Consider the following 25,248-nt stretch of genomic DNA (forward strand, 5'->3'; position numbering starts at 1 on the left):
AATTTTTGAATTATTTGCTCCACTGTATGTATGGAATTAATCGTCGACCTCCCCCGGTCTGAACCTGTATTGAACCCCCGGTCTGAACCTGGTATTTTCCTAATATTCGTTCAGTGCATGATTGCTGATGTGCTACAAGAATGTGTTTAGATTTTCTTCTCCATATGCCCAGATAATAAATTTGTCGTTATGGTACCTAAGCCACAGTTTGCGTCTATGTTCTGCTGTTTGTATTGCTTCTGTTTCTATATCTTGCATAAAAATATGTACTATTCCGGGTGACAATGGCAAACCCATCGGTGTTCCTACAAGTTATCTGTATCTCTGGTGTATATGAAACAGGTGTTCTGTAAGCAATGTATCCTGTGATATTGGATATTTTCTACGTATAATTTCTAGAAATTCTTCTGCTGAAACATTGGCGAATAATGAACCTATATCAAAGCTAACTAACAAGGGCTCTAGGCGCGATAATAACGTGTTTTATACGCTCCATAAAAAGGCTCGTGTTTTTGTCGTGAGTCCGTTTTCCTTATGTATGTGTGTAGCAGATCAGCCAAAAATTTTGCCAGTAGTCGTAATGGTAATCCTAAAGAGCTGATTCTTGATCGTAATGGTAATATAGTCATAATGGTGATGTTAAAGGAAAGTGTAATGTAGATGGATAATCGGAAGGATGTAAATATCAAATCTAAATCAGAATATTTATTAGGAATTATACCAATCGGCAATTATCGCAAATTACATTACAAAAGAAAAAAAAACATGTATTATAATATAAAGAATTTTGTGATATTTATAACAGATAAGCTTGTGCCAATGCGAGTACTGGAGCACCTGTTCCAGGAAGAGGAAAGGTACCGGCGGAACCTGCTATATCCAGATGAGTGTACCTTAGAGGCACATCACTTGCTGAGCCATGCTTGTCCAAACCCGAAGCCACCATGAGAAATGCTCCAGGACCTACAAAAAATTAAATCGGTATGAGACAATGGATACTAGAATATTTTTATATGCAGTACGCGAAATAAATCAAATTAACAGTTTTTTGTTTGTAGCAATACTTGATCATTGTTTCAGTTATAAACTCAATATAAACTAAAAGTCAAACAATTAGGAATGCACATAATAGATTTAATGACATCATAACCCACCAGTACAAACAAACTTGACTACAAACAAATTCAATAAATTTTTCCTAATATATTAGTTCTTTCGCTATCGTTAGGTTTAGCAGAAAGCGCTGCTGTATAAAAAATATATGTCTATCTACCAAAACAGCTACCGGCTACACTGTTTCTCTTTGTCTTTAAGAGTGTGAAACAAAGATCTGTAATAAGTGTCATGTTGTATGTTGTAATATAGAAGGTTATTTAAGATTTTGGTTTGTTTATTTTTTTCTTCTTCTTTTATGGTCTTTGGAGCTGTGTCAATTTAGCTAGCAACATTTCTTAAAATTAACGCCTAACTAAACCTACCATACAAGAAAACTATTACGAATCTAATCGATCAATCAAGAATAGGGACGGGAAATGGTTAAAAAATAAACTGTCATTAAAATATAAACTAAATAAATAAAATATAATCTGAAAACAATAATTTGACATTATATTATTTAACCTCCAATATTATGACAGACGTCAGTTACCATTTACAATCTCGCCAAATATAATAATGATGTCATATAAACTCGTCACGAATTCTAGCCAATGAAATGCTCGCTATAATAGGAATGGTATGTCAAAAAAATCTGATTATTCCCTATATATTTTTTCAAATTCAGAATATGGCAACAAGGGGAAAATTACGTGCATTCCTTATTGTTTGACTTCCCTCTATCCTCTATCTAATAATTCATTGTATAGTATCGAATATAAAAACAAAATTGATGAATACGAAATGTAGTTTTCGAAAGAATACTTTCGAAATGAGGCTTTATCGTGGAATCCTGAAGATATCTTATACCTACCACCTTACTAATCAGGGGGTTCTATTCACAACGCAAAAAAGAAAAAGAGCCGTTGACCACAATAAAAACGAAAGCATAGAAACGAAGGAAACCGAAAACCAGAAAGACGAAGAATTTCCTGGCTGAAAAATCTACGTATGTGATTCAACACAGCAACCACAAATATTTTCAGAGCAGCAGTGTGCCAAGTATAGATTGTCATGATGGTCGCCAATATCCAAAACTTATAGGAACTACAAGAATAAGAAGACGAATACGAGAAAACAGTGATCTGGATATATCAAGTGGACATACTCTGATAACTTCATCACTATCAAATCAATAAAAGCATATCCAGACACTGCTATATTTTAAAAATAGTCCCTACACAGCATGAGGCCAGATTAAATTAAAAACTAATAGTAAAGGAGATAGGTACACCTGGACTTAAAAAATGAACAATACCTAATCAGCAATTACGATTTGAGAAAATAACGAATATAATCATGCCTATTCTGTAACTCATTTCGATGATAGAAGTCAGGAAAATCGAATAAAAGTAGCCAAGTAGAATACAAATAATCAAAATCGGTATTCCATAACTCCCTCGGAATCTCTACAATCGAAATAGTGAATAGAAATGACTTCGACACCATTTACCCTGTCGAAATTAGATTTCGATATCGGAATTGTGTTTGACGCAATCGCATTGTACTTTGTTTTGACGTTTATATTTTATATCTAATAAAAATAATTTATTACTACTTATTTATCATTATTTATAGTATTTTTACCTTTTGTATCTGCTTAATTTTTAGTATGTGGTGGTATTTACGGTGGTGGTCGTAGGGAATTGTATAATTAATTTAGACATGTGACATGTTGTACGAGTATGCATTGAACCTAACCTTTAAATTTCTGTAGCATACTTGACATTGACATCTGAATGCTAAATGTTTGCCAGTCAGTGTTGCCAAACATGTTTTATTTATTTCTTGTAGAATTTCAATCAATGGCATAATGTACAAAAATCGATTGTACAAAAACGTTTAAAATATAAAGATAGACTTATACATACCGTTGATTGATAAATATATTATACCAGTTTACTTGTATTTGTATTAATCAACGCTTATAGAAAAGAAAATAATTATAGAAAAAACGACGTTTTTGGGAAAAGTTGTTTATCAGTTATTTTAGATGGAATCAAATCTTAAGATTGTACGAGTATATACCTTATCTTCATTTATCTTTTTTCGGTCGCCCACGTTTTTTCAACTGTCATCAATACGACTAACTTCACGCGTAACTTTGATATAAGAATTATAAAAAAATATGCATTTCCATATCCCGTAATTTTTTGAGCGTTATAAAGTGAGTACAAAGACATACACATTTCGTCTTTTGTAATTACAGCTTCAATTTACCGTACACTTCTTGTAGACTCTGCCGATAAGGTATAGTCGTGTTGAGAAAACCTGGCGTGCCCATCTTTTTTATTTATCAGTTTATCTTCTTTTTTATTTTAATTAACTTTGATTTAAAACCATTTATCACCTTTTGAGGTTTTTGTGTCCAATATTTACACTAATATTTTATGGTTTACTTTTCAAAACTTTTCTTTTTTGTTATTTCAAAAAACTATGTTTTAAATGCAACTGTTAATGTGATGTTGAGTATAAAAAATTGAAGATACGGCAACGTTGTCGTATTTCAAATTTAGAACCAGTAACAAGCAGGTCACAGAACACTAATTTCGCTTGAGAATGCGGGATTGTTACCCCTCCTGACTGCGTCAAATAGAAATTGTCGATTTCGATTTACTCGCTTACGATGTGAGTTACAGAATGAGAATCCAAACACGAAAATGAGGCGATATATATCAAACATTCCGATGTCAAGTAATTACGATTCGACTTGGTCATTTCTATTCGATTTGTTAAAAGTTACAGAATAGGGCTGAATATCGGACCATGCCGGACATGTGCAGCTTTCAAAGATGACGTTGAATTTTACCAATTCAAATGAATTTATCTAGAACGCCTTACTATCCTAGCTTTACCTCTGATAAATAAAGAAAAAAAAATTATGACGAATTTCAACACCGAACTTATAAAACCTATAGGTATATCTACGGGGGCCCTACATCCTCTGCCGCATTCCGCATTTTGATCTCCACCTTTTTCGGTCGGTCCGTTCCTCCTCATTTATCGATCTATCTCTTATTTTTCCTCTGACTGCTTCTCTCCATTATAATACTGGTCTTTCTTTTTTTCTTCTATTTCATAGAACATAGTTTAAGGCCTGTTTTGGTCATTATTCATCTTTTATTCGCATTACATGCAGTGGCGGTTTCTCCATAAGTGCACATGTGCACGTGAACCCCCAAAATTATTTTCACACCAACATTCATATATATGTAAAATTTATAATTCTGTAAATAACATTTTAATCTAACTATACAGTAATAATTGAAATTCCAAATAACAGATCCAATGAGTTTATAAGTATGGGAGCGATCAAGTATTACGTAACGCGATTTTTGAAGATTTTTGACCCCCCCCCTCCCTCCCACGTAACTCACTCTAATGGGCGTTTAACTATTTCGTAACGCAATTTTTGAAGATTTTTGACCCCCCCAACCTGCGTTACGTAATACTTGAACGGTACCTATCTAACAGGTAACATTTAATTATTTTTATTCTATTTCAAAGGAGAAACTTCACGGATGCGAGGCCTTAGACAGAATCCCTCGTTCACCGCTCTTACGGTGGTTCCTATCCCAATGACTTTTCATAAGGCAAAATACAACTCACCACCCGCCCCGCTACCCGCTATAGCCCACAAGTTTAGATGGCCACAAGAGCACAAGTTGGATGTGATCTGATGTGATCTTATGGTGTTTTTAACGTGCACAGCACACGTACCTTTAAATTTTGCTTTCGTGAAGTTCGAATTTCGGAACAATATTAAGAATATTTTTTTTTTTTATTTATTTATTATTTATACATATGACCTGGCCTCTAGTGACTAATCCAGGTCGTTTTTTCCTGATGGGATTACAGATATTTTTTTTTATATTTTTACATTTTTTACTCAACTATTAAATCTATTTTTACAATAACAATTTGCCATAATCTCTTAATTACGTATAACAAACAAATTTAAATAAACAATTTAAAATATTTTTGGTACTATCAACTCCCTTCTAAGTTATAAAGACAGTCCCTCTATTTTCAGAAGAGAGTTGGTAGTTTTTTTTTTTTTTTATTTTTTTTTATGAATTATGTATTGAATTATTACTTTTATTTATTTATTTTATATTGAATTATTATTTTTATAATTGTAAATATCTATTTTTGAATTTATATTTTATTTTATTTATTTTAACTTTATCTTACTCAACTTCATCAGGGTTGGATTATTGGTTGTCTTCTTCTATTATTATAGATTTAATATTAAGAATAGAAGGATTTGTGGGTGTAAATGTTAGCGTGAATATTTAAAATCAATTAAATTTTCTTCATTATATTTAGAAGAAAAATTAAAAATGCCGAAACCAAATTTGTTAATTAAAAATGTACCAAAATGTAAAGGTCGGGATTATAAATGATTATTTAAAATGGAGATTTGTGTAAAAACTTACAAATTGTGTAGGTGTGAAGGACATATTTGGAGCAGAGGAAGCATAATGAATAAAATAGAAGATACCATTTTAACTATCCGGCGCAGTCCACTTAACTAAATTTTTGATTAAAAATAATTTACAAGATGATTTTTCTGAAATAATTTGAATTCTTCAATTACTTGTTACGATGCCAGTGACAACTGCAGAAACAGAACGATGTCTCTCTGCAATGAAACGTATCAAAACTTTTCTTAGAATAGCTATGGGCCAGGATCGATTAACTGCACTCGCAATGTTTTCAATTAAAAAAAAATGATTCAAGAAATTCCAAATTTTACTGAATTTGGTTGTGAATAATTTATCCAAAAAAAAGGCAACTGACTTTCGTTTCAAAACTTGCTTGTAACATTTAAACACTAAATTATAATTTTAAGTCAATAAAATACATTATTTATTGTAATTTTTAATAAGGTCCTTTGATTTTTACAATTTGACGACACTCAAAAAATTTTACCTACGGAAATAGGGTCTCAAGCTATTTTTATATCTTAATATTATGTGTGCACCCCCAATATTTTACACCAGGCGCCGCCACTGATTACATGCCCTTACTACAAAAGTTGTTTGGACTTTATTGTATCTACGGTATTGTAAATCCTTCCTGTTTTTCTTCTTTTTGGGATGTGGCCAAGTCAGGATATCTATAACGCTCTTTTTACATAGTCCATTTCTACTACTTCCAGTTTTTTCTTCTCTTTAATTGTCATTTCCCAACATTCAGATTCATGCGTTAAAAGGGATTCTACAAGCGACTTGTAGATTGTCATTTTTGTTCGAAAACTAATTTTAGGAGACCACCAAAGTAACGGGTTTACCTAAGAGGCCATATTAGCGCGCGGAAATCTGGTTCCAAGATTATAGCTTTAATTTTGAATATTTTGTCGAGATATTTGGCACACATATTCGTAACATAGTGAAGAATGGCGGTACAGAGTCCAATTTGAGAAATATATTAATATGTGGAAATTACTCTATAATTAAATAAAATATTACAAAAACGAGCATGTACCACCATTAAGAAGAACAAAAAAATACACTTTCTTCAAATAAACTTTTTTATCCCATGCTTAGAGTTTGTGTTACATTGGAACTACTAAAAATCGATTATTTATAACAAGAAATCGGACTTGATTGACTTGGCAACATTTAGCGCACCTATGAGTACAATAATTATTGTTTTTGATACTATTAATGTCACTGTCACTGTTGTACTGCCGACGCACTGTTGCCGCATTGTTGAAAGTTAGCAGAATTTTCGAAAAACAAAAATATTAATGACGCGCTACTGGGTACTCTAAGGTTTGTATCACACTTCGGTCTTTCGTATTTTTTGTATTTCTAATAGAGAGTTGTGGGTCTCTTTCTTCGTCATTTATTCTAAGATATTCTGTTTTGTTTATACCTATTGATTGTGATCCATAAGGAAAAAAAATTCCTGTAGCTGGCTGTATACCGTTAATTACAAAAATTGAAGAAAAAAAATCTTCTGTGTGAAAGGTATATTTATTTTAAAACCCCAATAAAGGGCTACATTAAAAAACAGAACGTTTTCGCTCTCAAGAGAGCATCATCAGTGTTTTTTGCAAGCTCTACATGCTAAGCCACCAAAAATACATGGGTTAAAACATGTATTTTTGGTGGCTTTTGTAAGAATGAAATACATATGGTAAAACAAAAATGACGACAAAACCGATAGTATGCTTCATCTTATACATAAATCAAGTTTTCAACATACATTCAAAAAACAAAGACTGAAAAAATTGAAGAGATAAAACAAAAATATTCAAGTTTCAGTATACATACAAATATTCAAGAGTTAGCAGTGCTCTAAAGACGGAATCTACCCAGACTAAAGAAAAAAACTAAACACACAGAAACACAATATCGAGAACATTTTTGAAAATCATAGATAAAAATATTTTCTTGAACACAAGGTCCGAATATTATTTCAAAATTAGATCAACATTTTTTTATCGTGTAACAAAAAATAAATAAAAATAAAGTACCTTGATGTCCTCTCGAAACCAGCGTCGATGGTTTTGCAGCACTTTGGATCAAATCGTCTCCTTCGCATTCTCCTTTGTGATGCTTAAAATCATCTCGACGAATTCTGGAAATTTCAAACATGTCTCCGATCTTGTCTCCAGCAGCTTGCAACTTTTCTGCATTCTGTGTTTTTTTCGCTGGCCCATTGTCCATAGCTGCAATGAAAAAATATATTAGATTCATTCATAGGATATTCTGACCAAGAGAAAGCTACAGAAATAAAAATTAAACTAATAATTTTTGATAATTTCTGATTAATAATAACACACATAATTTTTGATAATAACACCCCACCTCCAAGTTGTGGAGTGGGTGTGATGCCATTCGATAGGTTCTTGAAAAATATTAAACACGTATTTTTTGTTTTTCATTTGGAAATGTATTTCTCGAGATCTTAGACCGTTTCTATTATTTACCTATGACATCAGGATAAATGGTTTTTTTATCCTGATGGTTTAAATAAAAGTTACTTACCTTTACGCAAGGAATCTAAATCTGAAATAAAAACTGGGGGTTTCCATTTAAGATTTTAAAGTTCCACCTTTAAGGGGTGGAGTGGGGTGTCGTGTTTTATGTCATTCGATACATTTTTAAAAATTATTGGACATGTATTTTTCAGTTTTTCGGTACTATGTTTATTTCGAGAAATATTCGACCGTTCCGCTACTTTTGGGACACCCTATATAATAATAGACTACTTCAACTACCTATTCCCACGGTCAGATTGTTCTTTGATCGTGCTGTTTCTTACAGAGTTACAGGATGTTTGATTTAAAAATTTAAAAATTATTTGTACCCAGTAATTTAAAAGTACTTATTTGACAAATTTATCCTTATCCTACTTGCCAAAAGTGTAGGTGCTGTACAACCTACTAAATTATGTTTAATAAAAGTTTCTGGTTACTAACCAACACGTACGATAGGGGAAAGTGGATGGTTGACCCTTCCCAAATTCTACGCCACTGACGGAATTGCCATTTTAGAAAATATCTTTAGATTGTCCAATACTTTTTATGTAAATAATATACTCTTCATTCGTAACCATAAAATCATTAGTTTTCGAGATATTTGTAGTTAAAAATGAAGGGGCACAATTAATCAACACATCTGTGCCGTATCATTTTTAACTTCAAATACAGTCGACTCGCGTTAATTCAAACCTGCGATAATTCGAACCTCTCTATAATTCAAAGTTATCACGAGTTCCCTACAAAATCTCTTTATATTTGGAACTAAATCAATACATTTTTATGCACTTGGTAATTCGAACTCATCGGCCTCCAGCACTCGACAATTCAAAGTTGCAGAGAGAAAGATGCGGAAAGATTATAGTAAGTACAGTTTTCTGTACTTTTTCTTCTGTACTTTCTTTTTCTGTACCTGCTTCAAAACATCCGGTTTCTTAAAATAAGATCAGGAAAATCTTCCAATACTTATGGATGATGAAGAACCAGCAATAGAACCATTAGTTGACATCAGCGGTGTGAGTTTTTCTGACTTTGTTCAAGTAGATGAAGATGTTGTCAGAGGTAGAGGTGTCAGTTAAGGAAGCAAGATCCTCATTCGATACCTTACAAACCTTCTGTCTACAAAACGAAAGTGATAAAAAAGCATTTCAGGCATTTTTTCCCTTAAAAAAAATTATTGGGCACTCGGAGCAGCAGATGTGCTTTGAAGCAAACCAGTATAATACAGTTCTTTCGAAAGATTGATTAATTCACATTAATAATACATACATGTATGTACATGAATGTACCTACAAACTTTTGTCATCGTTATAGAATAGCAGTTAATAAATAATAATTATTGATCAACACTTAATAATTCGAAGATATGTTTATTTTCCCTCACAAATTTCGAACCATGTGATATTTCAAACACTCAATAATTCGTAATATTTTAAAAGTCCCTAGAGTTTCGAATTAACGAGAGTCGACTGTATCTCCAAAAACAATGACTTTGTCGTTACGAATGAAGAGTATATTATTTCCATAGACGGTATTAAAGAATTGAAAAATTGTGCTAAAATAGGAATTTCGCCAGTGGCGTAGAATTTGGAAAGAGTCAACCATTCACTTTAGTCTGTCTAGCCTCTGGTAGTAGCCAGAAAAGTTTATTTAACACAATTTAATAGGGTATACAGCACCTACACTTTATGTCAAGTATTAGGCTATTGATTATGTACTATAGAAAGGAACTACAACAACGCTACAACGTTAACGGTGTTTTATTATTCCATAAGGTCAATGAATCTCTATATATGAAAAAACCGCGGAGTGCTACCATTTAAAGGGGTGCGTTTTTGAGAAATGGGTGAATTAGTCCCTGGGCACAGGTTACATTAGGGTGGGTTCTATGCACTTTTGGTACAAACACGTCTACATAAAAATTGCTCTTGGTTAAATTTCCTGTCTAAATATAATTTTTTAAAGTCAAAGATACTTTTTTTTACAAAAATATATTCAAAAGAAAAAGCACAAAGGAACCCAAAAGAAAGACATTTTGTTTTTTGTCCCATAACTTTTGTCGACGGGGATATAGGTATAGACATTGCTTCACAGAAAAAAAACTTACATATTTTTTCTTTAAAATGGTGTTTAGTAGAGGTCATTAGGATTTAAAGTTTTCGAAATATGATTTTTCAAAGTTCACCACTCACAGCAATTTTGGGCAATTTTCCTTGTTTTTTTCGCAAATATTGTTCTGTAACTTTTTTCTACGTAACTTTAGGCATATGCAATGGTACATGTAAGAGGAATAGAAATCAATTACCTTTAAAATGTTCTACTGTATAATGCTGTACGACTTCTTTTAAAGAGGTTATCTTTTTCAAGACTTTATACTTTTAACGAGTTTTTATATTTTTTATGATTATTTTTTAATTTCCCATTATAACTTTTTTTTCTAAGTTTAGGTATATATTATACAATAAAAAAGAAAGCTTATTCTGTTTACTTTAAAATGGCGTATTATAAAAAATTCTACGATTATTTTTGAATAAGATATGCTTTTTCAAAATGTAATAAGTACTTGCAACGATTTTTGATTTTAGGATTATTTTTTAAATTCCTCATTATAACTTTTTGTGTGATTGTGTGTTATGATTTATGATTGAATCTTATTTTTTATGTAATACTTTGGATCCACTTGACTCGGCCGGGCAAACTTCAAAATATGGATTAATTCCAATATTTACTGTCAAAGCTCCTGCACCACAAGCTTTGCTTGAAAAAATAGCATGTAAATGTACCAAAGGATGTACAAAAAACTACGGTTGTAAGAAGATAGGAATTAGTTGTTCAATATTCTGCAAAGGGTGCATGTGCATGGGTACTAATTGTGGGAACTCTAAAATAACTGAGGTGTCAGAAGAAGATATTGAAGCTAATGCTAACTAAGAGATGGACTTTGATTTTGAAATTTTTTAAAATTTAAATATAGATGATACACCATTTTAAAGAACAGAAAGTAAGCCCTCTTTATTGAGCAATATATCGTATACTCATGTACAAGAAAAAAAATAATGAGAAATTTCAAAAATATGATTTATGGTTATAATCGTAAAAAATGTAAAAGATATTATTTTTTATATTAGGTATTATACAATATATAATATATAATATAATATTATATTATATATACTATATATAATATAATATTATGATATACTTAATATATAATATATTATATAAAAAGGTTTTTTTATGTTTATATTATATTATAAAAAATCGTTAAAAGTATAAAACCTTGAAAAACCATAATCTCTTTAAAAAAAAGTCGTACAACGTTATACAGTAGACCATTTTAAAGGTAATTGATTTCTATTCCTATTAGGTGTACCAATGCATATACCTAAAGTTACGTAGAAAAAAGTTACAGAACAATATTTGCGAAATAACAAGGAAAATTGCCCAAAATTGCTGTGAGAGGCAAACTTTGAAAAATCATATTTCGAAAACTATAAATCCTAATTACTTCTACTAAACCACATTTTAAAGAAGAAATATGTAAGTATTTTTCTGTAAAGCAATGTCTATACCTATATCCTCGTGGACGAAAGTTATGGGACAAAAAACAAAATTTCTTTTCTTAGGTCTCTTTGTGCTTTTTCTTTTGAATATATTTTTGTAAAAAAAAAGTACCATTGACTGTAAAAAGTGATATTTAGATAGGAAATTTAACCAGGAACAATTTTTATGTAGATATGTTTGTACCAAAAGTGCATAGAACTCACCCTAATGTAACCTGTGCCCAGGGACTAATTCACCCATTTCTCAAAAACGCACCCCTTTAAATGGTAGCACTCCGCGGTTTTTTCATATATAGATGTCCATTGACCATATGAAATAATAAAAACCCGTTAACGTTGTAGTTCCTTTTAGCTATCTTATTTTGAATATAATCACTTATATGATAAGGATGATATGTTAAATGGTTTTAAAGTAATAGATATGAATAGTTTTTAAGTATTTAAATAAAACACCCTGTAACTCAGTAAGGGGCCACATTTTATTTAAGTGATTTGAGTTAAACCTAAATATTTTGAGCCGAGTAATCTCCACTTAAAATATTTTCAATTATTAATAAAACACCTTATATACAGGCGGAATAATCCTGCTTGAGCGATAATAAAAAAGATATATAAACGATGTACCGCAAGTAGGTTTATCATCAAGAGAGTACCCCGCAGCACTAGTACAAGAGATAAATCTTGAGTGCGAGCATATTGTAAAGAGTTGTGTGCCATTTTTTTGACCGAATAACGGTCAGCGGTATTTCTCCTAAGGGTCATTTAATTATTTCAGAAATAGTATCACGAATTCACTGTAGGTGGCATTTCTTTCACTGCTGAAGTCAGTGTTGGATTCGAAATATCTAAATTGTAAATAAATATATTGGCTAATTTCAATGGGATTTTTACATATGAAGGCAAAATAAGTATTTTGCAGTAACAACGTGGAACGAAGTAAACACTTCTGTTGTATGTAGGCATATGAATTTATTAAAATTCTTAAAATTTATCCACAAGGGAGTGGAAGTACAGAACGTTTTCGGTCAAACTGGCCATCATCAGTGTAAACCTGGAAATAAGTGAACCACTAAGATTAAAAAGCAAAAGGGTGAAATTTTGACAGTTGAAAAAATAAGAAAGTGTGGTTACTTACGTCCAGTGTACAAGTAATTGTAATTAGCCACTTCAGTAGGTATAAAAATCTCTAAATTACATTATTGTTACATTCTGTATTAAAAAGTAGTCGACATAAAGTCTATATCTTAAGATTTTAAAGATCACATGTGAATGTATTTCATCCTTGCTCGAAAATTGCACAAGGTACTTGTGTTCTAGTGAGAGGTTAACGACCAACTGAATATTAGACAGTTTGGTGCCAGAATCTGGCACACAATGTACTTGAGTTCTAGTGAGAGATTAACGACCAACTGAATATTAGACAGTTTGGACCAAACTGTCTAATATTCAGTTGGTCGTGATATTCTAGTGAGGGGTTAACGACCAACTGAATATTAGACAGTTTGGTCCAAACTGTCTAATATTCAGTTTGACTAGAACACAAGTACCTTGTGCAATTTTCGAGCAAGGATGAAATACATTCACATGTGATCTTTAAAATCTTAAGACATCGACTTTATGTCGACTACTTTTTAATACAGAATGTAACAATAATGTAAGTTAGAGGTTTTTACACCTATTGAAGTGGCTAGTTACAATTACTTGTACACTGGACGTAAGTAACCACACTTTCTTATTTTTTCAACTGTCAAAATTTCACCCTTTTGCTTTTTAATCTTAGCGGTTCACTTATTTCCAGGTTTACACTGATGATGGCCAGTTTGATCGAAAACGTTTTGTACTTCCACTCCCTTGTGGATAAATTTTAAGAATTTTAATAAATTTATATGCCTACATACAACAGAAGTGTCTACTTCATTCCACGTTGTTATATTGAAGGTATACATCCAACTAGAGGGTTTACCCCTTTTTGAAGTTTTATTTTGCAGTATTTGTGAAAACGGAGAATGTATTGTATTAAAAAAATAGTGTAGTATGTAAGAAATAGAAGGGAAATCCCGAGAAAGCTTCTATAAAACTATAGAACTTGATAGACTGTGGAACTCAGAAAGAATGGAAAAAAATGAATCAATTAGAAATAAGTGAGTCAACGAAACAAGAATGGAAGAAAATGAATCGATTAGAAATAAGCGATTCAACGAAACAAATGAAAATAAACCAGATTGGAAAATAAAATGGTGCTGCTGTCCCATTTTTCTTTAGATCTTCCTCTCAGTAGTTTTCTTTCTGATGTCTAACTGGTAACTTTCTTAATAAGGAAATCTAGTTCACATCTAAGTCTTTGGTTTGATGTATGGAACTATATTATCTTCTCTCTTAATCGTGTCACTTATCTCATAGTTCATTCTTCTCCATTTTTCGCTGTTATTGGCTTTATTGCACGCATAATACTTGGTAAAATTCTCCTCTAAAATAGCCCCAATGTCTATCTATATTTCTACCGATCTAATTGAATTCCCGTCTTTCAGTAATATAATATGCTACTTTAGTAGGTCTCGTTACCTGTTTTCGTAATGTTCACCAAATCTTTCCTATCCGTCGCCTTCCTCCTTCTTCGCTGTTTACTAAAGCACGTCTAAAAGCTTTATCCATCATCCCACATAGTTTTTATTTCTATGGCGGACCTGGCCAAACTATTGCGGTCGTTGTTGTTGAATTATTTTTCAGACTGTAGTCATTCTGGCTCTTTCCTTAATCAAGTCGCTCTTGACCATGCTTCTTAGTCTTAACTAACATCCACCGTAACATGTTTATTTTAGCTACCTCTATCTTCTTTTCCTTAATGTTCTTTACAGGCCACACTTTACCGCCGTACACCAACGCAGGGCTAACCACACTCTTATATAATGATAAGCGCGCTGATAACCGGCAAAATAACGCAAAAGATGGAAAACATATTAAGTTGTGAGATAAAAAGAAATCGAACTATCAGAGGTGGAAATTATCGATATAAACGTATAAATTAACATTACATTACACAGTTAAACTCATAAACATCTTGAAAGAAGCGGGAGTAGATGATAGAGACTTGAGAATCATATATAATTTGTATTACAACCAAACTGCCAATATTAAAGTGGATGACCAATTGACAGAGGCAGTCTCCATAGATAGAGGAGTGAGGCAAGGATGCATCCTGTCCCCGGTGCTGTTTAATATATACTCTGAATGTATCTTCGAGCAAGCGCTGGGAGAACTACAGGAATGCATATTAGTCAATGGAGTGCGTCTGAACAACATTAGATATGCCGACGACGCTGTAGTTTTTGCAGACAGTCTAGATGGTTTGCAAAGAATTATTCCAATGGGTGAGTTGCCGGAATTTAATTAAAAATGAATATAATAAAACAAACGGTAATTTTATTGTTGTAACGAAAATGTGTTCCGTTTAGGTCTCTCGGAGAGGGTCGAGTCGGTGTGTGTGTGTGTGTGTGTGAACCGTTCACGTGTTGTGTAGTGACTAAAGAAAAAACCACAAACGATAAATATGTTTGTGTTTCTTTTACTTTGACCAGCTGTCAATAAATCACTAGGTCTGGCGTACACTTTCGCAGTTTTAAGAAAACAATTTCGATGCATTCTTTGTTGACATAATGGTCTGATATGATAACTAATTTATGTGGGTGAGAAAACAGATGTTGACAGAGTAAAGCCATTTCACTCTTAGCATTTTTGTGTTTAATTTAATGTGAATTTCGAATGACTAAGTTGTTTCGCTTTTGAGAAAAAATATTAAAATTAAAATTAGCGAAATAGTAATTAAAGCGTATCGCTATACACCCTCTTCCGAGAGACTAAGACGATAGATAATACATAATATATACAAATTATAATGAAAATTGAAAATAGAAAAAAAATGCAAAGTTTATACGAGGAGAACGAAAAATCACTTAATACACTGTAAGCTGACACTCTCTTGGTAGTTTCCAGTAAATCTTGCTCTTCTTCTCGGTCTGTTGTCTATTTTGCTGGATACTGTCATTTCTTTTGTTTCGTGATGGGTAGAGTCGTGAAGCTCGTACGCTGGTTTCAATCTGTCTATGGAAATTGTTGATTGTTTTCCATTTACCCGGACGACAAAAGTCTTGTCACCTCGCTTAACAACTGGAAAAGGCCCGTGATATGGGTTTTCTAAGCTGCTTTTGATTGTATCACGGCGGATGAAAACGTGAGAGGTGGTTTTCATGTCTTTGAAAATAAAGGTACTTTTGGATCCATGATGCGACGGTTGCGTAGGACGGAGGTTTTCGAAATGGTTTCGAAGCGTTTTTAAATAAATGTGAGCATTGTCGTCGGTATTTCTTTGTGACGAAAACAATAGTTCACCTGGCAAACACAATGGTTCTTCGTACACGAGTTCGGCGGCGGAAGTACCTAAATCTTCTCTCCACGCTGCTCGTATGCCCAGTAACACTGAAGGTAGGCTTTCGGTCCATCGGATGTTTTCATGACATCGAATTGCTGCTTTTAACTGTCGATGAAACCTTTCTATCATACCATTTGCTTGCGGATGATAGACGGTTGTCCTTAAATGGGAAGTTCCAGTTAATTTGCATAATGACTTGAAGAGATGCGATTCGAATTGTCGGCCTTGATCTGTTGTGATGCGCTTGGGAGTGCCGAAACGAGCTATCCAACCAGAAAAAAATGTTCTGGCTACTGTGTCTGCTTCTTGATTAGGCGTCGGGAAAGCTTCTGGCCAACGTGTGAAACGATCGACGCATGTTAAACAGTATCTGTTTCCTTCTGAAACCGGCATCACTATAATGTCTATGTGGACATGTTCGAATCGGCTGGAAGGTGGTAGAAAACTTCCAGTAGGTGAAACAATGTGGCGCGATATTTTCGATTTTTGGCACTGTAGACACGCTCGAGTCCATTTGCTCACATCTGATTTAATGGATGGCCAAACATATCGCTGTGTGATCATCTTCACAGAACTGTTGATTCCGGGATGTGCTAGGTTATGCATGGTGCGAAAAATTGCCATTCGAAGTGGTTTCGGTACAAATGGTCTGGCTGTAGATGTTGATATGTCACAGTACAAACTCACGTTTTGTTCGGAAAAGCGTATTTTCTTTATTTGTAGTGATGTTTTCTCACTTAAAAAATTATGCAGTTCTGGATCAGTTTCTTGTGCGAGAGCTAAGTCAGTGATGTCGATATTTTTCTTGATGCTATCGACTCGAGATAGTGCGTCTGCCACAATATTTGTTAAACCAGAAATGTGCTGAATGTTAGTGCAAAACTGTCCTATATAGTCTAAATATCTAAACTGTCTAGGACTACATTTATCTAGCTTCTGAGTAAAGGCGAAGGTGATTGGTTTCTGGTCTGTGTATATCGTTATGTCCTTGCCTTCGATCTTATGTCTGAAGTGTTTTATGGCTAGATATATAGCTAATAGTTCTCTGTCGTATGCACTATATTTCTTTTCGCTAGGTGAGAATTTCTTAGAAAAGAAAGCTAAAGGTTTCATACCTGTATCCGTTTTTTGTTGTAGTACAGCTCCCGCACAAAAATCAGAAGCATCACAAGTGATGGAGATATCAACATCGTTTACAGGGTGGCTCAGTAAAGCAGCGTTAGCTAAACTGTTTTTGCAGTCGTCAAAGGCTTGGATTCGCTGTGGTGTCCATTCGATTGGTGCTTTTCCTTTGACATTACCTTTTAGGGCATCATGTAGTGGTGCTTGTAGCTCAGCTGCATTGGGTATGAACCTTCGGTAGAAGTTTAACATACCTAGAAATCTGCGTAGGTCTTTCACTGTTTTTGGCTGAGTGAAATTTTGTACAGCTGCTACTTTTTCTTGTGGAGGTGTGAGTCCTCCGTCTGATACTGTGTATCCCAAAAAGGTAATCTCATTTTTGCCGAATTGACACTTCGCTGGATTTATCACAACGCCAAACTGCTTGAGCCTTTTGAAAATCTCTTCCAAATGCGTCATATGCTGCTCTTCGGATTCTGATGCAATGAGAATGTCATCGATGTACGCGTAGGCGAAGTCTAGACCACGTAAAATCTCGTCTATGAAACGCTGGAATGTCTGTCCTGCGTTTCGTAAACCAAAAGGCATATATAAGTATTCGTACAGCCCAAATGGTGTGGTAACGGCGGTTTTTGGTATGTCTTCGGTGGCTACTGGTATCTGGTTGTATGCTCTCACTAAATCTATTGTAGAGAAAATTGTCTTACCAGCTAGCGCCTGACCGAAATCTTCGATGTGCGGAATTGGATATCGATCTGGAACTGTTTTTTGGTTTAGACGTCGATAATCTCCGCAGGGTCTCCATTCCTCACCTTTCTTCGGGACCATGTGCAGTGGAGTAGACCAGTTACTTTTCGATGGTCTTATGATGCCTAGTCGTAGAAGATTTTCGAACTCTTTTTTAGCCCATTGCAGTTTGTCAGGTGCTAATCGTCGAGGCTTCGAAAAAACGGGTGGACCTGGTGTTGTATCGATGTGGTGCTTCGTTTGATGTTGAATGTCTTTCACGATACCGGCAGGTCGCGTGATTTCCGGAAATCGTAGCAGCAGTTGGTGGTAACGCGACGCTTCCGCAATAGTCTTTACGCTGCCGTCGAAACACTCTTTAACGAGTCCCTTTGTTCGAAGGGTTGTCGTACTGTCTACTAAGCACTGGTTAGCAATGTCCACTAGGAGCGCGAAATAGGAAAGAAAATCAGCTCCGATAATGGGCTTTGAAATGTCCGCCACTACGAATCGCCACGTAAAATCACGCCGTAGTCCGATGTTTAATATCAAGTTCACATAGCCGTACGTCGCGATTTTAGTGTCATTGGCCGCGTATAGTTCGTATGAAGTCTTTTCGCGTGCACCCCGTACATATTTTCGCGGGAAAACGCACAGATCGGCTCCGGTGTCGATTAAAAACTGTTTTTTTGTATCATAGTCTGTTACGAAAAGGCGGCGAGACTTTGGGCTTCGATCGGATGCCGCATTTACCGACTGCCCGCGACTTTTGAGCTTGGTCACCAAAACGGTAGTGATACCAACATAATATGTCACTATTATGTTCCCTACTGTAGCTACTGTCTCTAGGATATGGTCTTCGTCTTGAGTTGCTACGGTTTCGACGGTATGTGTTAGCTTGTGCTCGAGCATGCGACAAGCTAGCTAGCTGGATTTTCATGTCAGCTAATTCGGCTGTCAATTTCCCGATGGCCACTGCAATCCGATCTGAAACACTATTGTTGGCACTGGTCGTCATTCTTGATGTTCACTGTATATTATTAACCGGCAAAAATATATTATTAACACTAACTTTTGTTAAATTTTCGCGGCGGTTTAAAATACTCGCGGGGGTCACCAATATTCCAATGGGTGAGTTGCCAGAATTTAATTAAAAATGAATATAATAAAACAAACGGCAATTTTATTGTTGTAACGAAAATGTGCTCCGTTTAGGTCTCTCGGAGAGGGTAGAGTCGGTGTGTGTGTGAACCGTTCACGTGTTGTGTAGTGACTAAAGAAAAAAACCACAAACGATAAATATGTTTGTGTTTCTTTTACTTTGACCAGCTGTCAATAAATCACTAGGTCTGGCGTACACTTTCGCAGTTTTAAGAAAACAATTTCGATGCATTCTTTGTTGACATAATGGTCTGATATGATAACTGTGGGTAAGGAAGCAGATGTTGACAGAGTAAAGTCGTTTCACTCTTAGCATTTTTGTGTTTAATTTAATGTGAATTTCGAATGACTAAGTTGTTTCGCTTTTGAGAAAAAATATTAAAATTAAAATTAGCGAAATAGTAATTAAAGCGTATCGCTATAGAATAATGTCGCGCATATCAGATATAAGTAGAGAATACGGACTTAATCTCAATACGAAAAAAACAAAGTACATGGTAGTCAGTGCGAGAAATATTAAATACGCAGCTTTTGGTTAACCAACAACTAATTGACAGGGTCAACAGCTACACATACCTTGGTACCAACATAAACAGCCAGTGGGACCACTCAAGTGAAATAAAACAACGCATAGGAAAAGCGAGATCAGCGTTCATAATGATGAAGTCTCTTTCAGAAGCCACGATTTACCTCTTGCTACCAAAATCTCTATCATCAGATATTTTCTACGTTATTATACGGAATAGAGGCCTGGACACTTTCCGAGGCTTCTTTGAGAAAACTCGAGGCATTCGAGATGTGGTGTTACAGGCGCATTTTGAGAATTTCGTGGGTGGATCGTGTGACTAATGTTGAGGTTCTACGTAGAATAGGCAAGGAATGCGAGATTATTAACACAATCAAAAAGCGCAAACTAGAATATCTTGGCCATGTTATGAGGAATGAACAGAGATATGGCTTGTTGCAACTCATTCTTCAAGGCAAGGTATTTGGAAAGAGAGGACCTGGGAGAAGAAGAATATCTTGGCTTCAAAACCTGAGAAAGTGGTTTAATACATCGACAACCGGACTATTCAGAATAGCAGCAAGCAAAGTTAGGATAGCCATGCTGATCGCCAACATCCGGAACGGATAGGCACCTTAAGAAGAAGACACAGTTTCCCACCTTCAGACGTATCGGACGAGTATGACAACTGCAACTGTGACAGACGTCTAAAGATGGTAAAATAATGTAATGTAATGTTATAGGCCTGGATCCCGCGTACAAAAAAGAGTTGATTAATAGCAAGCTAAAATTTTGTTAAGGGTGTCTAGTCCGACAAACTTCGATGTACGGGAACACTGGAACAGGGGAAGTTTTAATTGTGGAACAGTTTAAAAATTTGGAAAGTCAGATTACGAAAAGGCCCCATGTATTTTGTCGGACATAACATACAATTGATTTGTTAGCCTTTCATTAAATTCATCATCATTCTCTTTGCCTTATCCCTATGCGGGGTCGGCTTCCCTAATTGCATTTCTCCATACATTCTATCTTGGGTCATATCAATATTAATCCCCTTTACCAACATGTCCTGCCTAACCGTCTCCCCCGACGTCTTATTTGGTCTTCCTCTCCTACTCCTCCCAGGTATCTGCACTTCAACAATTCTTCGTATTGGGTGATTAGCGTTCTCGAGGTTGAACATGACCAAACCATCTCAACCTATGCTCTCTCATTTTGGCATCAATTGGTACCACACCTAGACTTCCCCTAATATACTCATTTTTAATTTTATCCTTTTTTGTCACTCCACTCATCCATCTAAGCATTCTAATTTCCGCCACATGCATTCGTTGTTCCTCTTTCTTTTTCACTGTCCAACATTCAGTTCCGTAAATCATAGCCGGTCTTATGGCTGTTTTATAGAATTTTCCCTTCAACTTCATTGGAATTTTCCTGTCACACAACACACCACTCGCTTCCTTCCACTTCATCCATCTAGCCCTAATTCTACTACATGCATCTTCATCTATTTTTCCATTACTCTGTAATACCGATCCCAGGTACTTAAAACTATTGCTTTTTTCAATCAGTTCACCATCCAAAGATACGATTTTATTTGTAGTAACTCCATCTTTAAATGAACATTGCAAATACCCTGTCTTTGTCCTACTAAGTTTTAAACCTTTTTTCCTCCAGAGCTTATCTCTACTGTTCCAGTTTTTGTTCTAAGTCTCTTTCACTATTTCCTACTAACACGACATCATCAGCATACATTAAGCACCATGGAATGTTACCCTGTAGTTTCGGTGTTATCTGGTCCAAAACTAATGAGAATAAATACGGACTAAGCACCGAGCCTTGGTGCAATCCTACTTTCACATGAAATTTATCAGTCTCTCACACACCTGTCCTAACACTAGTCGTTACTCTCTCATACATATCCCTCACAATCTTTACATATTCACCAGGGACTCCTTTCTTATTGAGTGCCCACCACAGAAACTCTCGAGGAACTCTATCATATGCTTTCTCAAGATCAATGAATACCATATGAGCGTTTGTTTCTTTACTCCTGTATTTTTCCATCAACAGCCTTATAATGACTTACCCTTTCAACTGCCTTATAATGACTTACCCATCAACTGCCTTACCCTTTCATTAAACTCTCATGCAAAAATCAGACTGCTATTATTAACCAACATGATTCCTGTCATTTGACATGATCTTTGCGTTCCACTCATTAAAATGCCCCATTGGTGATAAACACCAGTCTGATTTTTGCATCAGAGTTTAATGAAATCGTAACAAATCAATTGGAAGTTCTGTCCGACAAAATGCATGGAACGTTTTCGTAGTCTGACGTTCCAAATTTTTAACTTGTTACACAATTAAAACTTCCCCTGTCCCAGTGTTCCCATACATCAAAGTTTGTCCGACTAGACACCGTTAAACTATTAACAAATCTTAAGCTTGTTATTAATCAACTTTTTTTGGTACGCGGGATCCACGTCTATTAAATTATATGTTTATATCGATAATTTCCACCTCTATAATTTTGTCTCTTTTTATTTCACAATGTCTTATGTTTTCCATCTATTGCGTTATTTTGCCGGTTATTAGTTCGCTCATCACTGTTTATCTCTTCTTTCAGCCCTTCTCTGATTTTTCGATCAGAGAGTACCCCGTTCATTCCCTTCCAGTCGAACCAACCAGCCTGTTCCTGTGGGCAACACATTGACTTCCTCCGCTAGACACTTATTCCCATGTTTCTCATATCTTATTTGGTTTTATCTATTAATCTTTTTCTGTAATTTACTATTACTCCTAGGTTTTTTATGTGGATTGAAAATAATGAAAACATTTTATAGGTACCTAAAGAGATTACGTAAGATTGGACATTCTCTATTGTTTTACCCACCTTATTATAATAAATATAAACCAAAGGATAATTGTATTCTCTAGCTGGAAGGCTCACCACCCAAAGGAACATGATGACCCAAATAACCAGCCTTGTAAGACCGATTGTAGAACGGTTTGAACTGATTCATGTCTCATCTCTGAATAAGTTGGATATATAACTGCATATATTTCTCCTTCGGTTGTTGGTTTGGCTCTTAATTACGTTGAGTAAAAAAGTTGTTTTGATCAACAGGATACACTGCTACTGAAAGAAGTATCTTTAATTGCGACGAACTGTTGAAATTGGCCCATATTACGGTTATCGGATTTGTTTTGACTTAAGAGTAGAATCTGTGAGTACCACTATTTTGTCAAAGTGATTTTCAAGCGCATAGCTTTCAGCAGCAAATTTTGCAGTAAAAATAGATGTAAAATTTGGTAGTCTATTAGAGCTCGTAGTAGTCCTTTAAATGGCCTCAAGAGATCTGCAAGCTGACCACTGGACTAACAGTACCCCGTGGCAGGTAAAGACCATAGAATGACTTTTGACTGTTTCTAAAAACCAGGAAACTGCAGTTGAGCCTTTTGATGCTTTCTGCATTCTGTCATAATTAATGAATTTCTCTGTCAGTGGTGGCACGCTTAAGTTTTCAGCTTTAGCTGTTTTTTTAGATATTTTTAATCTACCGAGTGTCCAAAATCGCCTCCACAATTTCGAAGAAAGTCAAATAACGCCAAAACGGTAACATTTAGGTCAAACGTATGCTACTTGAGCCCTTTACTTATAGCCTTCCTTTGCGTATTAACTGCAGTATCGAATATCTGCTAGCTTTTACCAAATGCCTAACTAAAGTATAACAAGAGATATCCTGAACTCCTGTTTCAATGAAAACTTTTTCGGCAACCATATCCTGTACTAAAACAGAAGAGTTTTGGTCTAAGATAAATGTTTTAAAAACATTGAATCTCTAAGATCTGTTTCGACTATAGCGCAGATATATCTAGAGCTATCTATCTAGATACTAGGTATCTCTAGATACTCAAACAGCTTATCATGCTGGACCCTTTTACATAGGTCTCTATCACAATTTAATTCTCAACCCGCGTCTGAGACCAAATTGTTTTTCCCTATAGTTTTGTCGCATTTAATATCTAATTCTATTGCGGATTATCCTAAAAAACAATTTTTAGTCGGAAGTTGTATTTTTTTGTTCTTCTTAATAGCGGTACAGGCTCGTTTTTTTAATATTGTATTTAATTACCGAGTAATTTCCACATATTAATATATTTTTCAAATTGGGCTCTGTACCGCCATTCTTTATTATATTACGAATACGTGTGCCAAATATCTCGAAAAAATATTTAAAATTACAGCCGCAATCTTGGAAGGAGTTTTCGCTACCTGTTGATCGCTACTGTTTCCTCCGCTAACGAAGTTGGGAAATATTTCCAGTAGGTATGACAGGAAACAGCATACGTTCAAAAATATTTTTATTTAGATGAGCAGATCCTTATAGTCTAAGATCCGAATAGGAGGTCGAAATATATCCATCTGCTTGCCGGATAAAACATTTTTTTTTATTAAATTTCATACATAGACAAAAACGACTAGCATGGGTTGCCCATCAAAATCGTGTCATAGCTATCCTTAAGGCGGGGACGAAGGGATTGAAATCAATATTCCAAACACATTTTTTTTAAAGTATGGTAGAATTATTTTATTTTTAAATTAAATAGTCATATTCAGTACAATTCATAGATTACTCAAGAAAAAATTTAAGGAAAAATATTGAAAAATAAGCCAACAGTGGCAAATTTTTAAAAGACACCTCAAAATATAATGAATTTTGCGGTGGACATCAGAACTCATCATTGGATCATGGTAAACAAAAAATTCAAAAAGATTTTATTAGCTAATGAGTTTCTCGAGGTTAAGCTGTCGAGTTTTTTAGATTCATCTAATTTTGACTTTTTGATATCACTCAGAAGTCTAAACAAAATTTTTTTTTGCAAAAAGGGTGAAAATCAACAGGGATTGATTAGTAGGGTAAAGCTCAATAGCTCCTCTATAGTAATAGATAGCAATAAAAGTTAATAATAAAAATTTTAGCCACCTTTGAGCTTCACATTACAAAATTAGTTAGAATGTTACAGGGTGTTCGATAACACAGTGGCAGACCTAACTTATGTTTTTTTAAATGGAACACCCTTTATTTTATTATATATTCGAAATCCTGTTAACTTCTCCATCACAAAAATATAAAGGTTTGTAATGTTATACAGGGTATTTACAAGAACACCCTGTATTTTATATCATTATTGAAAAGTAACATTAACGTTAATTTAATTTAATTAATTATTATTTTAATTTTTATATTTTAATTTTAATTATATTAATTTTTATATAACATTCCCTATGCCCCAATTTATTAGTTTTCGAGATACATATTTTCATTTTTCAGAGCAAATTATTTTAGGTGTTTAAATTTATCTAAATTTTAAGTAATCCATGACTGAATTGACAATTGAAGTTTACCGATTATCAATCCGGTAATCAATGTAACACTGTAGCAAATAAACAAAGAAAAATAATTTATTAGTAATACATTTTACAAACAAAAACACAACCACTACATGCAACATTTTTGAAACAATTAAAACTATCTTTTTATGTAAATGCAACAAATAAACAAAGAAAATTAGTAATAAATTTTAC

At 34.4% G+C, this 25,248-nt stretch overlaps 1 protein-coding gene across 2 annotated transcripts in view; it reads right to left on the minus strand.

Moving 5' to 3' along the window:
• Positions 1 to 690: 690 nt before the first annotated feature.
• LOC114324579 (putative aminopeptidase W07G4.4) overlaps positions 691 to 25,248 on the minus strand; it is a 215,394-nt gene continuing 190,836 nt past the window's right edge. For both annotated transcript variants that reach the window (XM_050653540.1, XM_028272444.2), the window contains exons 7-8: positions 7,643 to 7,837; positions 691 to 963 (exon numbers count right to left, since the gene is read on the minus strand). In XM_050653540.1, the coding sequence (XP_050509497.1) occupies positions 797 to 963; positions 7,643 to 7,837 (362 nt within the window). In that variant the 3' untranslated portion in view covers positions 691 to 796. The remainder of the gene's footprint in view (positions 964 to 7,642; positions 7,838 to 25,248) is intronic.

The sequence above is a fragment of the Diabrotica virgifera genome, chromosome 6 (genome assembly GCF_917563875.1).
Source record: "Diabrotica virgifera virgifera chromosome 6, PGI_DIABVI_V3a".
NCBI classification, from domain to species: domain Eukaryota; kingdom Metazoa; phylum Arthropoda; class Insecta; order Coleoptera; family Chrysomelidae; genus Diabrotica; species Diabrotica virgifera.